This window comes from Procambarus clarkii, chromosome 53, assembly GCF_040958095.1.
Source record: "Procambarus clarkii isolate CNS0578487 chromosome 53, FALCON_Pclarkii_2.0, whole genome shotgun sequence".
Lineage (NCBI taxonomy): Eukaryota > Metazoa > Arthropoda > Malacostraca > Decapoda > Cambaridae > Procambarus > Procambarus clarkii.
The window spans coordinates 12,361,264-12,384,475 of NC_091202.1; the positions used below are offsets into that span (position 1 = coordinate 12,361,264).

General features: G+C 45.3%; 1 protein-coding gene across 1 annotated transcript in view; it reads right to left on the bottom strand.

The window, feature by feature from the left end:
* Positions 1 to 23,212, bottom strand: part of LOC123767222 (methyl farnesoate epoxidase) — a 211,364-nt gene that overhangs the window by 70,112 nt on the left and 118,040 nt on the right. The window contains exons 4-5 of the mRNA XM_069304726.1: positions 17,724 to 17,890; positions 13,453 to 13,578 (exon numbers count right to left, since the gene is read on the bottom strand). Coding sequence (XP_069160827.1) covers positions 13,453 to 13,578; positions 17,724 to 17,890 — 293 coding nt within the window. The remainder of the gene's footprint in view (positions 1 to 13,452; positions 13,579 to 17,723; positions 17,891 to 23,212) is intronic.

Below are 23,212 nucleotides of genomic sequence, written 5' to 3' on the forward strand. Positions count from 1 at the left end.
GGGGAAGGGTGCCCTAGGTGGGCACCTTGGGCACCAGAGGTTGGGTCAGGTAGGACATCAATTTGGTGGAGGATGGGGGGTGGTGCTTCTCTTACTGTGTCTGTTAACTGCTTGTGGAGGGTTCCCCACTCCCCTCTGGGGAGTGGGTTCTGTTAGCTGTTAGAGTGGAGTGGGTTCTGTTAGCTGTTAGAGGGAAGTGGGTTCTGTTAGCTGCTTGTGGAGGGTTCCCCACTCCCCTCTGGGATTGTAGGGCTCGGGGTTGGGAAGGTGCCCCTAGGTAGGCACCTTGGGCACCAGAGGTTGGGGCAGGTAGGACATCTATTTGGTGGAGGGTGGGGTGGTGCTTCTTTCACTGTGTCTGTTTAGCTGCTTGTGGAGGGTTCTCTACTCCCATCTGGGATTGTAGAGCTTGGGGTTGTGGCTTCTTGACTCCTTTCTTTCTCCTTGCGCTCCCTCCTCGCGGCTACTGCCCTCATTCTCTCGTTCCTTGTCATATCCCTCTGCAGGAATACTTTTTTAAACTTCTGTACAATTGCTAGTCTGCTCTTCCTTGCTAACAAGTCCTCTTTTGTTCTCTTGCTTGCGAATACCACCGTTATCAATCGGTCTCTGTCCTTGTATATTGTCCAATCCTGAAAACCTTTTCAATATTTTGATCAGGCCTCTACATCTTTACTCCTTTAAGGATCTCATTAACTTCATTTTTGTCCTTGTCTCTCCTCTCCACTGGACTGGTCCCTGTTTGCTCCTTAATGCCTACTATTATTACTACTTCTCTCTTTCACTCTATCAGCTGTCTTGTACTTCTATCTGCTTCCTGAGAAGAAGTCACTTCCATGGCAACTTCCCTAACTGCAGATTTAGCTACAGGACTCTTTTAAAACAATTCTGCAAATGAGGGTTGTTTTGTAGAAGTCCCCTCAATAGGAGCATCACCAATTCCCTGAGGGATGGTTTGTGTCTGGTATGAGGGGAGGAGTCTCCTTCAGGCATATTATCTCCGCCTTTGCTGCTCTTAGTTCATCCTGAAGGTTGGTTACTGTTTTCGTCACTACCTTCAGTTGTTCATTGAATTCATTCCACATTTGCTGGAATGTTACACCTAATCCAGGCTTCCTGTCTCTCCCCTTCCTTTGAGTTTGTTCCTGCCATGTTTGTCTCCCTGTGGTTGCTTCCCCGAGTTTGTCTCCCTGTCATGTTTTTCCCTATGAGGGAGAGACAGAGACAGAGGGGGGAGGGAGAGGGGGAGAGAGAGAGAGAGAGAGAGAGAGAGAGAGAGAGAGAGAGAGAGAGAGAGAGAGAGAGAGAGAGAGAGAGAGAGAGAGAGAGAGAGAGAGAGAGGGAGAGAGAGAGGAGAAAGAGAGAAGGGAGAGAAAGAGAGAGAGAGAGAGAGAGAGAGAGAGAGAGAGAGAGAGAGAGAGAGAGAGAGAGAGAGAGAGAGAGAGAGAGAGAGAGAGAGAGAGAGAGAGAGAGATAGAGAGAGAGAGGAGAAAGAGAGAAGGGAGAGAAAGAGAGAGAGAGAGAGAGAGAGAGAGAGAGAGAGAGAGAGAGAGAGAGAGAGAGAGAGAGAGAGAGAGAGAGAGAGAGAGAGAGAGAGAGAGAGAGAGAGAGAGAGAGAGGGAGAGAGAGAGAGAGAGAGAGAGAGAGAGAGGGAGGGAGAGAGAGAGGGAGGGAGAGAAAGAGAGAGAGAGAGAGAGAGAGAGAGAGAGAGAGAGAGAGAGAGAGAGAGAGAGAATGAAAAGAGAGGTAAAAGGGAAAAAGAGAGGAGGGCGAGATAGGGTGTGTGTGCGTGTGCGTGTGTGTGTACTCACCTAGTTGTACTCTCTTAGTTGTGCTTGCGGGGGGTTGAGCTTTGTCTCTTTGGTCCCGCCTCTCAACCGTCAATCAACTGGTGTACAGATTCCTGAGCCTATTGGGCTCTATCATACCTATATTTAAAACTGTGTGGAGTCAGCCTCCACCACATCACTTCCTAGTGCATTCCATTTACTAACTACTCTGACACTGAAAAAGTTCTTTCTAATGTCTCTGTGGCTCATTTGGGTACTCAGTTTCCACCTGTGTCCCCTTGTGCGTGTGTCACCCGTGTTAAATAATCCATCCTTGTCCACCCTGTCAATTCCCCTGAGAATTTTGTATGTGGTGATCATGTCTCCCCTAGCTCTTCTGTCTTCCAGCGACGTGAGGTGCAGTTCACGTAGTCTGTCCTCATAACTCATGCCTTTTAGTTCTAGGACTAGCCTAATGGCATACCTCTGAACTTTTTCCAGCTTCGTCTTGTGCTTGACTAGATACGGGCTCCATGCTGGGGCTGCATACTCCAGGATTGGCCTTACATATGTGGTATAAATGGTTCTGATGGATTCCTTACACAGGTTTCTGAAAGCAGTTCTGATGTTAGCCAGCCTCGCATAGGCCACTGATACTATTCTTTTGATGTGGGCTTCGGGAGACAGGTTTGGCGTGATATCAACTCTCAGATCTTTCTCTTTGTCCGTTTCATGAAGGACTTCATCTTCCATTCGGTATCCAGTGACTGGCCTCCTAGTTCCTCCTCCTAGTTTCATTACCTTACATTTACTTGGGTTAAACTTTAGTCGCCATTTGTCGGACCATTCCTTCAGTTTGTCTAGGTCATCTTGTAGCCTCATACTATCCTCCTCTGTCCTGATCCTCCTCATTATTTTTGCATCATCAGCAGACATCGAGAGGAACGAGTCAATTCCTTCTGGGAGATCATATACGTTTATCAGAAACATTATAGGTACAAGGACTGATCCCTGTGGGACTCCAATAGTGACTTCCCGCCACTCCGAAACATCGCCCCTCACGGTAACTCGCTGTGTCCTGTTGCTTAGGTACTCTCTTATCCAGTGGAGTACCTTCTCTTTCACTCCTGCCTGCATCTACAGTTTGTGCACTAGCCTCTTATGTGGTACTGTGTCAAAAGCTTTCTAGCAGTCCAGAAATATGGAGTATACCCAGCCCTCTCTCTCTTGCCTGATTTTTGTTGCCTGGTCATAAAACTCAATTAATCCTGTTAGGCATGATTTGCCATCTCTGAACCCATGCTGATGTTGTGTTACAAAGTTCCTTTGCTCCAGATGTTCCACTAGCTTTTTTTCACACAATCTTTTCCATCATCTTGCATGGAATGCAAGTTAGGGACACTGGCCTGTAGTTCAGTGCCTCCTGCCTATCACCCTTCTTGTATATTGGGACTACATTGGCCGTCTTCCAAATTTGTGGCAGTTCACCTGTTACCAGTGACTTGTTGTACACCATGGAAAGTGGTAGGCACAGAGCTTCTGCTCCTTCCTTTAGAATCCATGGGGAGATTCAGTACGGGCCTATAGCCTTTGTCATGTCCAAATCTAGAAGATGCTTTCTCACCTCCCCACTGGTAATCATAAACTCCTCTAGTGGTGTCTGGGTTGATGTTCCCTCCCTTACCTTTGGGACTTCTCCTTGCTCTGGGGTGAAGACTTTCTGGAGTTTCTTATTGAGTTCCTCGCACACGTCCTTGTCGTTTGTAGAGAATCTTTCTGCCCCTATCCTCAGTTTCATTACCTGTTCCTTCACTGTTGTTTTCCTCCTGATGTGGCTATGCAGCAGTTTATGTTGAGTCCTTGCCTTGCTTGCTATGTCATTTTGATATTGCCTCTCTACCTCTCTTCTCACCCTGACGTATTCATTCCTGGCACTCTGGTGTCTTTCTCTACTCTCTAGTGTTCTGTTGTTTCTATAGTTTCTCCACGCCCTTTTACTTAGCTGCTTTGCTAGCTTGCAACTCTGATTAAACCATGGGTTTCTCATCTCCATTTCATATTTTTCCTTTAGGACTGGGACGAACTTGTCTGCTGCTTCCTTACACTTCTGTGCGATGTAGTCCATCATGCCTTGAGCCGTTTTTCTTCTGAGCTCTGTTCCCTAAGCTATTTCAGTTAGGAATTTCCTCATCTCCTCATAGTTTCCCTTCTGGAATGCCGGCCTCTTGCTTTCTGGTCCCTTCCTTGAGTACATTAACCCTTCTTCGATCAGATATACAAACAACAGTACACTGTGATCACTCACACCCACGGGGGCTTCAAGATCGATTTCCCTTATGTCTGAATCGTTCAGAGTGAATACTAGGTCAAGTCTTGCTGGTTCATCATTGCCTCTCATTCTCGTGGGACCCTTGACATGCTGACTTAAAAGTTTCTAGTCGTCACCTCTAGCAGTTTTGCTCTCCATGTTTCCTCACCTCCATGTGGTTCTCTATTTTCCCAGTTTATCCTTCCATGATTAAAGTCCCCCATTATGAGCAGATGGGATCGATTTCTGCAGGCAGCAGCGGCTGCTCTCTCAATGATAATGTTAACTGCCATGTTGTTTCTGTCATACTCATCCCTGGGTCTTTTTTCATTTGGTGGTGGGTTATATATCACTGCTACTACTACTCTTGGTCCTCCCATCGTCATGGTGCCTGTTATGAAGTCTCTGAACCCTTCACAGCCTGGAATAACCATCTCCTCGAAACTCCATTCCTTTCTCATCAGTAGAGCCACTCTGCCCCCTCCCCTTCCTTCTCTCTCTCTTTCCTTATTACAGTCTCGTCCTGGGGAAACACCACATTCGTTATGATTCCGGAGAGTTTTGTTTCTGTGAGTTCAATTACATCTGGGTTTACGACTTGTGTTCTTTCCCTAAGTTCACTGGCCTTGTTTGTAATCCCATCTATGTTCGAGTACATGACCTTGAAGCTGACTCTCTTCTGTCCATTCTCAGTTTCTGTTGATTCCACTGGAGTTGGGGGGGGGGCAAGGGATGTCTGGGATGGGTGAACCTAGGAAGGTGGACCTGGGGGGTCTGGGGTGTGAGGGGGGCTGGGAGGATCTGGAACAGGGGGGCTAGGGGGGGGGTCTTACATGATGCGACTGAGGGGGTCCGGGGTTGGGGGTTAGTTGGGTCATTGGATGGGGGACCTGGAGGGTCATGTGGTGGGAGGTCATGGATTGGGGTATGCAGGGTAGACTGGGGTGGGTTGACAGGGAGGTCAGGGGTTGGGAGGGGAGGTGTGCCTGAGGAGGGGGGGCGGGAGGGAGGGGGATGGGGGTAGGGAGGAGAGCTTGTTGTGGGAAAAGTGGGAAGGGCACAGGCTGGAGAAACAGGGAAGGGCATGAGGTGCAGGAACAGTAAGGGTCTGGGGTAGGGGTTGGGGAAGAAAAGGGGCATGGGGGGAACAAGGCGGGGATCAGGGAACATGGGGGGCATGGTATGAAGGGGGACTTGACTGTCTGGGGAGGTGCAGGTGATTGGTGGGGGATGGTTGGTGGGAGGCTTCTTTTACAATCCTCCCTGGGGGTGCTGGCCTGCTGGTGGGGGGAGGGATTCCCACTCCCCTCTGAGGTTCCAGGAGACACTGAGCTGAGTCCTGTGGCTCCCATATCCTCATCCCTTTCTCTGCGTCTCCTCCTTGCTTCTGCAACTTTCCTCCTCTCCTCCCTTGTCATGTCCCTTTGAAGAAAGACGTCCTCGTATCCCCCTAACCTCACAAGTCTGCTTTTCCTGGATAGGATTTTCTCCTTTGTTGCCTCGTTCATGAGCACTACCTTTATCAATCGTTTCCTTTCCTTCTTGTAGATGCCCAGCCTGAAAACCTTCTCTATGTTGCCATTTGCCTCCTCCATATCCGGTCCCACCAAGATCCCTGTCATGGTTGCTCGGTCCCTCCTTCTCCCACTCCTCTTGTGTGTGTGCGTGCTTGTGTGTGTGTGTGTTTGTGTACTGAATGAGTGGGGGCGGTGTTTTAAGTGTGTTTGTGTGTGTGTGTTTATTGTGAGAGGGGCGGTACAGCGGGGGAGGGGGTAACCGGTGGAGGAATGGCGTGGAAGAGAGGGAGGGAGTGAGGAAGAGCAAGGGAGTGATGGAGAAAGGGAGAGCGGTTGATAGATAGGGGAGAGATGGATGAATGGATAGGGGGGGATTGGATGGATGGAGGGAGATGGAGGGTGAGAGGAGAGCGAGTGAGAGAGGAGAGGAGAGGACGTGAGGAAGGGCGATGGGAGAGAGAGAGAGGGGGGGTCTGTGCTAGTGGGGGGGGGGGGATTGGGAGGGAGTGTGGGGTGGTTCAGAGTGGGAGGTTGAGATATGGGAACCTCCATGATGGTAGGCTGTGTGTGTACTATTGGAGGCGCTATGGTGAAGGGGGGAGGTGAGAGAAGGTGGGGGCAGGCCGCTATAGGGCATAGTGTGTTTTCATACTTAGTTGCCCCAAAACTAGTTACCACATGAGCCGTATATTGTCTCTTGAGGTTCGTTTCCCTTAGTTAACTTATATCCAAGACTAACTATTATATTGCAATAACACTGCACACCGTATGATTGACTGACTTATTGAGAGGCCTTACCACCAATTCAACATCCTACAGCATAAATAGGTATTAGAAGTACTGTTGACGTCTTGTTCGTTCCCATAGGCCTGCTGGAGTCCACGCCGCTGCCAGGCGTAGGTCACCCCACCTTCTTGCTATATATCACCCTGTTTTCTTGTTTCCCTTACCACCGGTGTAGCTCTACTGCTACACGTTCAGACTCACTTCTTCACTATTCAATACACTATTTGCTTTGATCTTCACTATCACATCTAGTTATGTACACTCTGACCAAGTGTGGCGGCATCGTGCCTATCTTGGCACTGATGTCGTACCCCTGATCTTGACTAATTTGCACTATCGGACACAATCCGTGAAATTGACATTTTCTACTCGATGTGTTTTACTCCGTATTATCACTAGGTAACGATTTTCCCTTGTATCCTTCTGATGTCCTAATATGAAGCCTTTTTCGACGAGCGTGGCGCACACGTGTCTACCCTCCCTAGACCCTTGACTTGACTTGAATTGTTAAATTAAGGAGAGGTTCAATTAAGCCTCAGGTAAAATAGTGATTGGTGCAACTTACACTGGGGCTCTGTGGATCGTGTCTCTGTGATGGATCAGCCCTGCGTTATTGCAAACCCCTAACACCTGGATTTATTTGATAGCTGGAGGGTGGACTATTCCAATACTGATGGAACAGTATTGGGTCACTTCGATATAATTCTCCAGTCTACCTGCCACGTCGACCATCATCTATAGCAGCAGCTGTGTGTAAGGTCGTAACTGGTGTGAACTGTATGTAAGTACGAAATTTCCCGGGTCTTCATCATATTGTACTAGCTGTACACGCCAGGCGTTGATGTGGCTCCTTCTGGTTAATGGGAAAGAAACAAAAGAGAAAGCACACGTTTGTAATATGTTTAATTTCACAATTCTTGTGGGTATACAATATTTTTTGTTGTTCCATTGTCTCTGGAGATATAGAAATTGACTGGTTTGCCGACTCAAGAACACGCAACATATAATTGTCCATGTGAGAAGCAATCTGTATCTAGATCTAAACTGCACAATTCTAAAGAGTGGCCCTGAGCTTTGTTGATGGTGATTGCAAACGCCAATCGAATTGGAAATTACAATCTCTTAAATTGAAATGGCATATCTGTTGGAATGGAATGTGACGAATTTGGATATCTTCACCTTTGAAAGGTCCTGTCAAGATTGATGCTTTTACGATGTCGTTGACTAATTTTTTTACTGCGAGCCGCGTGCCATTGCAAAGTTTTGACTGGTTGATATTTCGCAACATAATAATTAACAAGCCGAGTTTCGTTGACGTAGAAGTAAGTTCGTAGACGTCTATGTTTTTGGCCGCAAGAATAGCTCGTTCACTCAGCCAATCGTGATTCTTATAATTGGTTTGAATATTGGAAATACTTTTTCAACCACTTCTTCTTTTGACATCACTAAATTGTAGAAGTTATGAGGCAATGATATTCGTCCTGAAGTAAGATCAACCGGTACGTTTCCTTTCCCAATTTTCAGAAATTGACGTGAGAATATCTTAGCTGATGAGTCGTTTTGCAGCTGGACACGCATAATTGTAACGTATTTACGTGGCGCAACAAAGCACAGTATATTTCAGGCAAGCATTTATTTCGTCCGCTGGTGTCGATCGAGGAATTATAGGTAATGTTTGCCTGAAATCTCTTGCAAGTAATATTAATGATCTGATGTTTGACCAGACCCTTCACCTTCTAGTGTGTGGTCTGTTCAACATACTTTAGCCACGTTATTGTGACTCATCGCCTGATCTGATGTTTCCACGCAAATCTTGCAATGATTGATCAAAAGTCTCGAGCGATTTTTTGTGCACCATTGTGCATTGATCCCAAACAATAAGTTTACATTTCTGCAATAGTTTTCCCATGCTGGTTGCTTTGGAAATGTTGCATATGAGAGTTTGAATGAATTGCATGTCCAATGGCAATTTCAAAGCCGAAGTAGCAGTTTTTCCACCTGGTAGCAATGTCACAGCTATTCTGGACGATGCAAGAGCTACGGTTATGCCATTTTGGGATCCGAATGCTGCCAGATCAATCTAATTAGGAAGGTTTTACCAGTTCCTCGAGCGCATCTAAGAAGAAGATTTCTCCAAGCCCGTTATTGACAGTTTGAATTATTTGATTGTAAATGCCTTTTCGCTCAAGCGTTAGCTTATGAATATTTGATTGCTCATACTGCAACAGATCACCTGTGTTGTAATTTTGTTCACGCCGCAATTCTACATCGAACGAAGCAGCAGCAGATCGATTCGGTGATGGCATTTCCAATTGGTCGAGAACTTTGTTCGCGATTTCTAAGCACAAATCTTCAATCATGATCAATGATTCGTTGTAGATTTTTACTGTGAAATCCTTGTTCATATTTTAATTTTCCTTGCATATTCGAGGGATAATATCTTCAGCCATGTGCGATATATATTTCTCCCATAACTCTGTTGGAGATGAGGGAGAGCCGGTGGTCAATATGATCGCAAACAATGCACGAATTTGATTTGGATGTGACGTGTTGAACGCATATTAATGCATACATCCCAGTGTATGTATTGGCTGTTCTCCAATAAATTCAGGTCTAGACATGCACTACGGAAAGTGGCATGTGTTAAGCCGCTGACAAATCTCAATTATTGGAAAGACGTTGGACCGGGCACATTTACCAACAGCATGCGAAGAAAGAAGCATTAATCCTGATTGGGATGCACGGTGTACAGTCTGCCTATCGCAGTTTATATGAATATGCCAGGTTGTCCGTCGACTCGCTCTCCTCGTTTGCGTCGTTCAAATGATTTTCTACTGGCATTCCACGTGTAATACGTAGGCACTTCAGAATACAGTAGGGTTTTCACAAACGCATCATTTTGACATAACATGAAGAAGGCAGTTAACGTTGTAGCCGGTGGATTCATAGCTGATGTTGCATATTTGCAGCTGTGAAATAAACGTGTTGTCCATTTTCTTGTTTTCAAAACCAAAACAAAAAATACTAACGAAATATTTTAATTCAAACGTAGATCAATCGACACAACTAAATTCCACCACCAATTGCACTGAAAATAAGAAAAGTTAAAACAAAAACAATCAAAAAAGAAACAAATAAACTATACCAATGAAATGAATGGTATGGTACACAACACAGCTCAATTCCAACGCAATGTCACATAAAATAATTAAATCATAATGAAAATTAATCAAAATCTATGAAAATTCAATTTATCAATGCAATCGAAAACATTGAAATAGAATCGCAACATATTTTGTATAGCATGTGTTGCTCTTACGTGCAACAGATGCGCTGTTTAAAAAAAAAAAACATGTTTTTACAGGTCACAGGTGTGGCATCTAAATAGTAGGTATATAAAAATATGCACGTATTCGAATGGAACGTTGTGTCAAAATTTCAAAACAATCGGTAAAGAACTTTCTGAGATTACGGCATGTGTTGCTCTTCGGTCCTACAGATGGCGCTGTTTTTCAAACAAAGCATGTTTTTTCCTGTCACAGGTGAGACATGTATATAGTAGGTATATAAAAAAAACTCGTCTATTCGAATGCAACGTTGTGTCAAAATTTCAAAGCAATAGGTAAAAAGGTTTTGAAGATTTCCCTCACATGAAAAACACATGGAAAAAACATAGTTTTCAAAAAAGCATGATTTTTCCCATCACAGACGTAACATCTATATAGTATGTATATAAAAATCCGCTCGGATGCGAATGGAACGTTGTGTAAAAATTTCAAAGCAATCAGTGAAGAACTTTCGGAGATTAGCGATTTTGAACAAACGAACATTTCCACTTTTATTTATATAGACTAGCAGTACCCGGCCACGCATTGCTGTGGCTCAGCAACGCATGTGCGTTGCTGAGCCACAGCAACCTTCTCTGTCCCCCAGTCCTCCCCACCATTCCTCCCCTCACCCATCTCCTCGGCCTCCCAACCATTCCCCACTCCACCGTCCCCTCGTCCTCCCAACCATCCCCTCTTCCTTCCCACCATGCCCTACTCCCCTGTCCCTTTGTCCTCCCCACCATTCTCCATTCCCCCATCCCATCGTCCTAACCATCCCAAATTCCCCCATCCCCTCATCCATCCCCACCATTACCCCCTTCCATGTCCCCTCGTCCTCCCCACCATCTCTCACTTCTGTCCCCTTGTCATCCCCACCATTCCCCACTCCCTTGTCCAATGTTTTCTCAAATAGTCTGATGTTCCATCAGAAAATAGGAAACATCAAGTGATCTGATGTTCCCATCACTGAAATATAAGAAAAACAATTTAAAAATTAAATGAAAAGATAAAAAAATAAAAAATAAACTATACTCACTAAAAATGAACAGTATGGTAAACAACACAGTTCAATTCCAATGCAATTCACACAAAATAAATAAATCAAAATGAAAATAAATCAAAATCTTTTAATATCAAATTTATCTATGCAATCAGAAACATTGATATGGAATTGTAACATATTTAGTAGAACATGTGTGTTGCTTTTACATGCAACAGATGGCGCTGTTTTTTTCAAGAAAAGCATAGTTTTACCTGTCACAGGTGTGGTATCTATACCTATACTTACGAAATGAACGGAGTGGTAAAAACACAGCTCAATTCCAACACAATGTCACACAAAATAATTCAATAAAAAATTAAATAAATCGAAGTCTATGAAAATAAAATTTATCAATGCAATCGGAAACATTGAAATGGAATTCGTGACATATTTAGTATAGCGTGCATGTTACTATTATGTGCAATAGATGGCGCTGGTTTTCAAAAACGCATGTTTTTACCTGTCAGAGGGTTGGCATCTTTAAAGTAGGTATAAAAAGACACTCTTACTCGAATGCAACGTTGAGTCAAAATTTCAAAGCAATCGGTGAAGAACTTTCGTAGATTCCTGTGTGTGTTGCTCTTACGTCCAACAGATGGCACTGTTTTTCAAACAAAGCATGTTTTTTCCTGTCACAGGTGAGGCATGTATATGGTAGATATATAAAAATACGCGCCTATTCGAAGGCAACATTGTGTCAAAATTTCAAGGCAATCGGTAAAGAGGTTTCGAAGATTTCCCTCACATGAAAAACACAGTTCTTCAGAAAAAGCATGTTTTTTACCGTCACAGACATGACATCTATATAGTATGTATATAAAAACCCGCTCGGATGCGAATGGAACGTTGTGTGAAAATTTCAAAGGAATCGGTGAAGAACTTTCGGAGATTAGCGATTTTGAACAAATGAACATTTCCATTTTTTATTTATATAGATTTTGTACAATCATTTTGGTGGTAGAGTAAACCACCTGATCCTGGATTATCAGGGTATCTCGCAGCAAGTTCTCTGTGTCAGGATCCAAAGGGATCGTGGATGTTTAATCTGTCAGTAGTGAGATCTCTTAACCTTCCTTGGCCTGTCACTAGTGAGAGTGACAGGTGACGTGTTGTGTGTGTGTGTGTGTGTGTGTGTGTGTGTGTGTGTGTGTGTGTGTGTGTGTACAAGTGATTTATATACACATTTTGAGGTATAGGCTGTTAACATATAGTGCAGTGTATTGAAGGTGATTGATCATTAATGTCTGTGTGACATTCCGATTTCTTTACAGAGATCCAGTAATTGAGTAAGTCATTAATTGCTATGTCGATGTGCTACGTCATAGTTATACTGTTACTTATTGGATTATTTTTCGTTTTTGTGACAAGTGTTGATTCTCATTTGTGTATTATTGTGTAGGTGTATTGTATTGTAGTGTGGTGTAATACCTTGTTAGTGGCTTGTCTGAGGGACAAACGATAAGTAATCCATCTGAGTTGTTATCGAAAAACCATTAACGTATTCAGTAGAGTCAGTAACGTAATTGTCTTTCATTGGACACTCGTCTGAGTGATAGTGTCATTAGCTGTTAATTGATTAATTATTTGTTGACTTTCTTAGTGAAAATAATTAATATAATTGTTGGTGATTTAATTAACGTAGCCTAGTTGAGTAATTAATTATTAATTGTATTGTTTTGGTTGCCATCCAAGTGACGTGTGTTAACGTAATTGATTGAATGTCTTGGTGACATTGATTGTTAAAGCAATTGTTGTTGTTGTTGTTGTTATATGTCTTAATGACTTTTGCTAAAGTAATTACTTGTAGCGTTATTAGTGTGGTGATAGTTTTTGTTACAGTGTCGTGTTCCATTACATGTGTTCATAGCATGTGCTGGTGTTTGATTTGGCAAGAGTGTACACGAAGTGTTTCAGGTTAGTTCATTGTTGATGATGACCTGTTCTGTGGTTCGAGGCCTCTTGTCTCTATGGACCATTTAGGTGATGTGGTCTGGAGACCTACTGCAACAGTGGTGTTTGACAGATTTGAAGTGTCACTCTTGAATTAACGTAAACTGGGTGGCTGTGTATTAGAACGTAAGTTGTTAAATAGACACGTTTTTGCTAAATATACTTGCATTTTATATCATTCCTCATTCAGCAGTATTGCCCCATTTAATATCATTCTAATTGTCCTTGAGAGACTTTAGCTGGCTTAGGCTCCAGCACATAACCCCAGTCACCAATTAAAAAGTGAACGACCTAGTGAAGTAAGGGTCTGGTGCTGCATTGTGGAAGTGAAAACCACACTGGTCTTCACCTCCAGCTGTAGCACTGGATCTTTGGCGTTTGCTCACGCCCTCTCACCTTCCAGATTGCCAATTTCACATCAGGATTCCCTATATGGGGCCTGTGTGAGTTTGCAGTCAACTCGGAAGTAATAGCTCACATCTGACACCCAACGTGTGGCTAATTAGTCTAATTCCCCATAGTCATGGGGAGAAGAATCTCACACCACTTTTCCAACTGGTCAGCGCACCGAAGTACTCGCCCTGGTTTTCCAACTGGTCCCAGGACAGTGCACCAAGTTACTCGTTCCGGTGTTCCAACTAGATTTCACTCGTTTCCTTCCAACTCTACCCTTCCCCCTTACCTCCATGTCCTACTTGAAGCTGTGTTGTGCAAGGCAGACGGCTAACAAAACCATTGTGACATTACTTACATTTCCAGTGCGAAACATCTCGTTGAGTAAGTTGACGAGCTTCATGAGTCTCGCGTCCTTCCTGCTGAACCTGGTGCCACCCAGCAACGCCCACAGAATGTTGATGGCTGACACGCCCGCCATGCCCTGGGTGTTAACATCAACCTACATGTTAGTGCATTCATTCAGCGGGGAGTGTATACAGGCAGCCATAAGTGCTTACCGATCAGTGACTTCGGGGAAGCGAAGTCTCGCTCTTTGTTACTCTGCCCTGTTGCGTAACAAGTTAAACGTTCTCATGCTCAAATTCCTTGTCTAATCTATCCTTAATGTTATGGATGGTTGTGGCTTCCTCATCTACCTTTCCTAATCCTAATACACTCCACTTATTGACCACTCGCAAGGGTTACGAGTATTCCTTACATTTCTTTGACCCATTTTTTTTTCCTTCCTGCTATCATTATCTCCGTCCACATTGTTTATTCCCAACAGCATTTTGTGTGTTCTCTGTTTTGTCTGTCTTCCAGGGTTGAGGTTCAGTCACTTCAACCTAGCCTCATTCACAAGGTGTGGATTCCAGAGCGAAAGCTGTATATTCCAGTACTGGTCTAACAAAGATGTGTAGATTGCCTTGAAAGAGTCCTGATTTTGGCTTCTAAATGATGTTCTAATGTTTTCTAGCGTCCCATACGCTCCTGGTGTCACCCTGCCTATGTTGATCAGACCACACTAGAAGGTGAAGGGACGACGACGTTTCGGTCCGTCCTGAACCATTCTCAAGTCGACTTGAGAATGGTCCAGGACGGACCAAAACGTCGTCGTCCCTTCACCTTCTAGTGTGTGGTCTGGTCAACATTCTTCAGCCACGTTATTGTGACTCATCACCCAGCCTATGTGTGCCTCAGGTATTAATGTTGGAAATATATCCACTCCCAAATCTCGTTTGTTCTCCAATTCCTGAAACTGCTTTAAATTTATGGTGCAGTTGTGGAATTTTTTTGACTCTCTCAATAGATAATTATTAAAATTAAAAGATCTACTAAATAGAAAAGAAAGACAACAGTAAACTTAGCTCTCTACTGTGATAGTAGTAACTGTAATATACAGTAGCCCCTGGAAGGATTGTATTGAATTATTTATGCAATAGTGCACTGTTTTTTAGGCTCAGTGCTCCTTAAGGGATTACAGCAGGAGGGAGATTCTACAGGGAGGGCGGCTGCCTTATTTACCTGTTGAATAATAAATCTCATTAACTAATGGTAACATTAATAGAATTATAACACAGCACGCACTAGTTGTTGTTGTTTTAGGTTCAGCTATTTGGAACTAAAAGTTCTAAGTAGCACGGGCTATAGTGAGCCCGTAGGCACTACTAACGGATATAAATTATTATTTTAGCTTATCCTTTTCATTCTGATATCTTGTCACATATGAATTATACTATAAACAATGACAAGATTGATTATTTAATTCTAACCTAACCTAATCTAACCTGTAAGGCTCCTCCAATTCGCGTCTTTGGTATTCGTAAATAAAGGTTAAATTAACACTATTATATTTTCATATAAATTTGTTAAAGTCAATCCTACCCATATTATTATCAAGACATAGTGAAGAAGGTAGTAGAGAAGACAGACAGACACTGGCCTGGTGTAGGAGGAGGAGGTAGGAATAGTGAGTCTGGCACCACTCTAGTCCTAGCCCATGAACCGGTTCTTTTAGCTTGCCCCATTTAGGATTAATTTACTAGCAGTGATATTACAGTGAGAGTAAATAACAAGAACGCCGCCTTATTCCTACACTTTATCATGTCACTTCCAGTTAACTGTCAGTTTGTTATTCTCTTTACTTTATCACCTCACTTCCGACTGAAGCCATCTCCATTAATAGCACCTATTTATATGTATCCATCTATAGATATTTAATATTTATATGTAATACAGTAACTTGTTCGTATAACTTGTATACTCCACTTGAATAATCCATAAGAGCCAAAGAGAGCAAAAGGCCATTAGTGAAATAGACAAAAATACGAAATATTTTTTCTTCTATGCAAAATCAAGATAAAAACTATATCTAATATCGGGTCGAAAGGGAGATGGAACTTTCACAAATGACAACAAAGCAATGAGCGAGATACTGAGGAATCAGTACGACTCTGTTTTCAGGGAGCCACTAAACACACTGAAGATTGATAACCCAAATGAATTTTTCATGGTTGTTATACCAACATCAAATCATATATCAGATGTTGCTCTCGGGACCTGACGGCTGAGTGAACAGTGCTCGGGATTCGTAGTCCTAAACTTCCGGGTTCAATCACCGGTGGAGGCGGAAACAAATGGGCAGAGTTTCTTTCACCCTGATACCACTGTTCACCTAGCTGTAAATAGGTACCTGGGCGTTAGACAGCTGTTACGGGCTGCTTCCTGGGGATGTCTAACAAAAAAGGAGTCCTGGTCAAGGACCGGACCGCGGAGACGCTAAGCCCCGAAATGATATCAAGATAACCATCCCCACTGGATTTTGAAGAATCTATGGACAGTATGCCTATGTTCTCTGCACCAGGCCCTGATTCTTGGAACTCTATATTCATCAATTACTATAAAAAACAGCTATCGAAGGACCTTCACATTCTTTAGAGACAGAGCCTATTATTGGCGTTATCCCTGACATACTAAAAACAGCAGAGATAGCACCATTCTATAAAGGAGGAAATAAGGGAGAGGCAAAAATTTACAGACCGATAGCACTAACATCGCAAATCTTACAAATCTTTGAGAGAGTGCTAAGAAGTAAGATCACAAAACACATGGAATCACAGCATCTCCATAACTCTGGACAACATGGTTTCAGAACTGGGCGCTCTTGCCTGTCACATTTGCTGGACCACTATGACAGGTCTTAAATGCCGTGGAAGACAAGCAAAACGCTGATGTAATTTACACAGATTTCGCAAAAGCCTTCGACATAATAGTTTACACGTGGAAAATATTAGCACGTTATTTCTGTGTGCAGGTTTGGGACCACTGGTCCCAAACATGCACACAGAAATAAGACCACTAGACCAAAAGGCATGGCAAGATGTGCTGAATAACCCCGCTGAAAAGCTAAGTTGCAGTAGGTACTCTGAGATAAAACTCTATCGACATCAGAGGCCCGAGACTGTTCAACATGCTTCCACTAAACATTAATTAAGGGTACACATAACTGACCGAACCCCTAACAATGTTCAGGAGAGAACTTGATAAACACCTCCAAAGGATACCTGATCAACCACGTTGTGATTCATACGTCAGGCTGCGAGCAGCCGCGTCCAACAGTCTGGCTGACCAGTCCAGCAACCAGGAGGTCTGGTCGAAAACCGGGCCTCGGAGACGCTGAGCCCCAAAATCATCGCAAGGTAACCATGCCTAACATGAAACAACCAATCACAACACAGACAAACTATGTGTATTTTTTATACTCGTAATTTTAATACAAAAATAACAGCAAACTTTTATATGTGATATGATAGAATCATCACAATATATTTGCTTCAAATCATAGAAACCTTGTTTTTCGTAAAACGAGGTTTCACCACCATTAAGTTTGGGTGACATGTTATGTCACCCAAACTTAATATAGTCTTTATATTTCATATTCAATCAACGTGTCATCAACAACAAACTCATTATTTTATAGATAAATGTTTGAAGTAATCTTAAGTTAGAGATATAATTTTAGCTCAAATATAACTAATTTACTGAAACCTTCCCTAATCTAAGCGAACATTATCCAGCTAACCTGCCTCAACAAAGCAAACTTATCTTAACAAGACTCGACCTAACCTAACCTAATCTAAGTTAAACATTTCCAGCTTATCTTAAGCCACTAATGTTCTATATACAAGTGTACAAGCACCCTTATAATTTCTAAACCTGAATACATACAAAGGACAATATTACTTTGTTAATATTAATAAGTTTACCAACTTTTCTATTAATTTTCTATGAAATTATTATTTGGTTATTTTTGCTATCATTGTTGCTTTTACAAAACGAGAAGATAATCATCCCGACCGGACCTAACTCCAATGACTATTAGAAATTTAGAAATTATATTGAGCATTATGTTCATCGTTAACTAACTTATTTTCGGAGGGATTGAGTTTATGCATCATACACCAATTTATGCTTTAAAGTTTAACTGACATAGTCAATTATTCTCTTGTAAATTTTAACTGTTAGTTTAAACAAACACCTGCATGTCATCTACAGCATTTTAGCTGCTGTTATGTCACACTGAATTACCTGGAGTGTAACGCTGCCGTTGGCCTCCTGGATCTCCTGGAGCAGCTCGCGGGCTTCCTCATGAATAATTTCCTCGTGCGACCTTTTTCCAAATCCAAGGTTGCGAAAATTGTGGAGTGTGAATCGCCTCTGTTCCTTCCAAAAGTCATTCTCCACAAACATTACTCCTGTGGGATGGAACATTACTGATGATACTATGCTCATTTATAGATAAATAGTATGTATGTGGTACCTAATAGACAAAACGAATTACTTGGCCTAGTATGGAAGGCCCGGATTACCTAACAGGCAGTGATTTTTTATATTATAAAAAATTAAATTGGTGACCCTCCACAACTCACCACCAGCATCACCATACACCAGCACCACCACTCACCACCAGCATCACCACACACCACCAGCATCACCACACACCACCAGCATCACCATACACCACCAGCATCACCATACACCACCAGCATCACCATACACCACCAGCATCACAGCACACCACCAGCATCACCATACACCAGCATCACCATACACCACCAGAATCACCACTCACCACCAGCATCACCACACACAACCAGCACCACCACTCATAACTAGCATCACCACTCACCACCAGCATCACCACTCACCACCAGCATCACCACTCACCACCAGCATCACCACACACCACCAGCATCGCCACTCAATACCAGCATCACCATACACCACCAGCATCACCACTCACTACTAGCATCACCACAAACCACCAGCATCACCACTCATAACCAGCATCACCACACACCACCAGCATCACCACACACCACCAGCATCACCACACATCACCAGCATCACCATTCACCACCAGCATCACCACACACATCCAGCATCACCACTCACCACCAGCATCACCACACACCACCAGCATCACCACTCACCACCAGCATCACCACACGCCACCAGCATCACCACTCAATACCAGCATCACCACTCATAACCAGCATCACCACACACCACCAGCATCACCACACATCACCAGTATCACCACTCACTACTAGCATCACCACACACATCCAGCATCACTACTCACCACCAGCATCACCACACACCACCAGTATCACTACACACCACTAGCATCACCACACACCACCAGCATCACCACACACCGCCAGCATCACCACACACCACCAGCATCACCAGACACCACCAGCATCACCACACACCACAAGCATCACCACACACCACCAGCATCACCACACACCACTAGCATCACCATACATTACTAGCATCACAATACACCACCAGCATCACCACACACCACCAGCATCACCACGCACCACAAGCATCACCACACACCACCAGCATCACCACTCATAACCAGCATCATCACTCACCAACCAGCATCACCACACTCCATCACCATACACCACCAGCATCACCACTCACCACCAGTATCATCAAACACAACCAGCATCACCACGCACCACCAGCATCACTACTGACCACCAGCATCACCATACACCACCAGCATCACCACACACCACCAGCATCACCACTCACCACAAGCATCACCACACACAACCAGCATCACTATACCCCACCAGCATCAGCATACACCACCAGCATCACAACTCACCACCAGCATCACCACTCACCACCAGCATCACCACTCACCACCAGCATCACCTCTCACCACCAGCATCACCACACACCACCAGCATCACCACTCACCACCAGCATCACCATACATAACCAGCATCACCATACACCACCAGCATCACCACTCACCACCAGCATCACCATACACCCGCACCACCACTCACCACCAGCATCACCATACACCCGCACCACCACTCACCACCAGCATCACCACACACATCCAGCATCACCACACACCACCAGCATCACCATACACCAGCATCACCATACACCACCAGCATCACCATACACCACCAGCATCACCACACACCACCAGCATCACTACTCACCACCAGCACCACCACTCACCACCAGCATCACCACACACATCCAGCATCACCACACACCACCAGCATCACCATACACCACCAGCATCACCATACACCACCAGCATCACAACACACCACCAGCATCACCATACACCAGCATCACCATACACCACCAGCATCACCACTCACCACCAGCACCACCACTCACCACCAGCATCACCACTCACCACCAGCATCACCATACACCACCAGCATCACCACACACCACCAGCATCACCACTAACCACCAGCACCACCACACACAACCAGCATCACCACTCACCACCAGCATCACCATACACCAGCATCACCATACACCACCAGCATCACCACAAACCACCAGCATCGCCACACACCACCAGAATCATTACTCACCACCAGCATCACCACTCACCACCAGCATCACCATACACCCGCACCACCACTCACCACCAGCATCACCACACACCACCAGCATCACCACACACCACCAGCATCACCATACACCACCAGCATCACCATACACCACCAGCATCACCATACACCACCAGCAACACAACACACCACCAGCATCACCATACACCAGCATCACCATACACCACCAGCATCACCACTCACCACCAGCATCACCACACACCACCAGCACCACCACTCATAACTAGCATCACCACTCACCACCAGCATCACCACTCACCACCAGCATCACCACTCACCACCAGCATCACCACACACCACCAGCATCGCCACTCAATACCAGAATCACCATACACCACTAGCATCACCACTCACTACTAGCATCACCACAAACCACCAGCATCACCACTCATAACCAGCATCACCACACACCACCAGCATCACCACACACCACTAGCATCACCACACATCACCAGCATCACCATTCACCACCAGCATCACCACACACATCCAGCATCACCACTCACCACCAGCATCACCACACACCACCAGCATCACCACTCACCACCAGCATCACCACACGCCACCAGCATCACCACTCAATACCAGCATCACCACTCATAACCAGCATCACCACACACCACCAGCATCACCACACATCACCAGCATCACCACTCACTACTAGCATCACCACACACATCCAGCATCACTACTCACCACCAGCATCACCACACACCACCAGTATCACCACACACCACTAGCATCATCACACACCACCAGCATCACCACACACCGCCAGCATCACCACACACCACCAGCATCACCAGACACCACCAGCATCACCACACACCACAAGCATCACCACACACCACCAGCATCACCACACACCACTAGCATCACCATACATTACTAGCATCACAATACACCACCAGCATCACCACACACCACCAGCATCACCACGCACCACAAGCATCACCACACACCACCAGCATCACCACTCATAACCAGCATCATCACTCACCAACCAGCATCACCACACTCCATCACCACACACCACCAGCATCACCACTCACCACCAGTATCACCATACACAACCAGCATCACCACGCACCACCAGCATCACTACTGACCACCAGCATCACCATACACCACCAGCATCACCACACACCAACAGCATCACCACTCACCACAAGCATCACCACACACAACCAGCATCACTATACCCCACCAGCATCACCATACACCACCAGCATCACCATACACCAGCATCACCATACACCACCAGCATCACCACTCACCACCAGCACCACCACTCACCACCAGCATCACCACTCACCACCAGCATCACCATACACCACCAGCATCACCACACACCACCAGCATCACCACTAACCACCAGCACCACCACACACAACCAGCATCACCACTCACCACCAGCATCACCATACACCAGCATCACCATACACCAGCATCACCATACACCACCAGCATCACCACACACCACCAGCATCGCCACACACCACCAGCATCACTACTCACCACCAGCATCACCACTCACCACCAGCATCACCATACACCCGCACTACCACTCACCACCAGCATCACCACACACCACCAGCATCACCACACACCACCAGCATCACCATACACCACCAGCATCACCATACACCACCAGCATCACCATACACCACCAGCATCACCACTCACCACCAGCATCACCACACACCACCAGCACCACCACTCATAACTAGCATCACCACTTACCACCAGCATCACCACTCACCACCAGCATCACCACTCACCACCAGCATCACCACACACCACCAGCATCGCCACTCAATACCAGCATCACCATACACCACCAGCATCACCACTCACTACTAGCATCACCACAAACAACCAGCATCACCACTCATAACCAGCATCACCACACACCACCAGCATCACCACACACCACCAGCATCACCACACATCACCAGCATCACCATTCACCACCAGCATCACCACACACATCCAGCATCACCACTCACCACCAGCATCACCACACACCACCAGCATCACCACTCACCACCAGCATCACAACACGCCACCAGCATCACCACTCAATACCAGCATCACCACTCATAACCAGCATCACCACACACCACCAGCATCACCACACATCACCAGCATCACCACTCACTACTAGCATCACCACACACATCCAGCATCACTACTCACCACCAGCATCACCACACACCACCACTATCACCACACACCACTAGCATCACCACACACCACCAGCATCACCACACACCGCCAGCATCACCACACACCACCAGCATCACCAGACACCACCAGCATCACCACACACCACAAGCATCACCACACACCACCAGCATCACCACACACCACTAGCATCACCATACATTACTAGCATCACAATACACCACCAGCATCACCACACACCACCAGCATCACCACGCACCACAAGCATCACCACACACCACCAGCATCACCACTCATAACCAGCATCATCACTCACCAACCAGCATCACCACACTCCATCACCATACACCACCAGCATCAACACTCACCACCAGTATCACCATACACAACCAGCATCACCACGCACCACCAGCATCACTACTGACCACCAGCATCACCATACACCACCAGCATCACCACACACCAACAGCATCACCACTCACCACAAGCATCACCACACACAACCAGCATCACTATACCCCACCAGCATCACCATACACCACCAGCATCACTACTCACCACCAGCATCACCACTCACCACCAGCATCACCACTCACCACCAGCATCACCTCTCACCACCAGCATCACCACACACCACCAGCATCACCACACACCACCAGCATCACCACTCACCACCAGCATCACCATACACAACCAGCATCACCATATTCCACCAGCATCACCATACACTACAAGCATCACCATACACCACCAGCATTACCATACACCAGCATCACCACACACAATACCAATATCACCACTCACCACCAGCATCACCACTCGCCACCAGCACCACCACTCTCCATCATCATCACCACACATCACAAGAATTACCACACACCACCAGCATCACCACTCACCACCAGCATCAACACA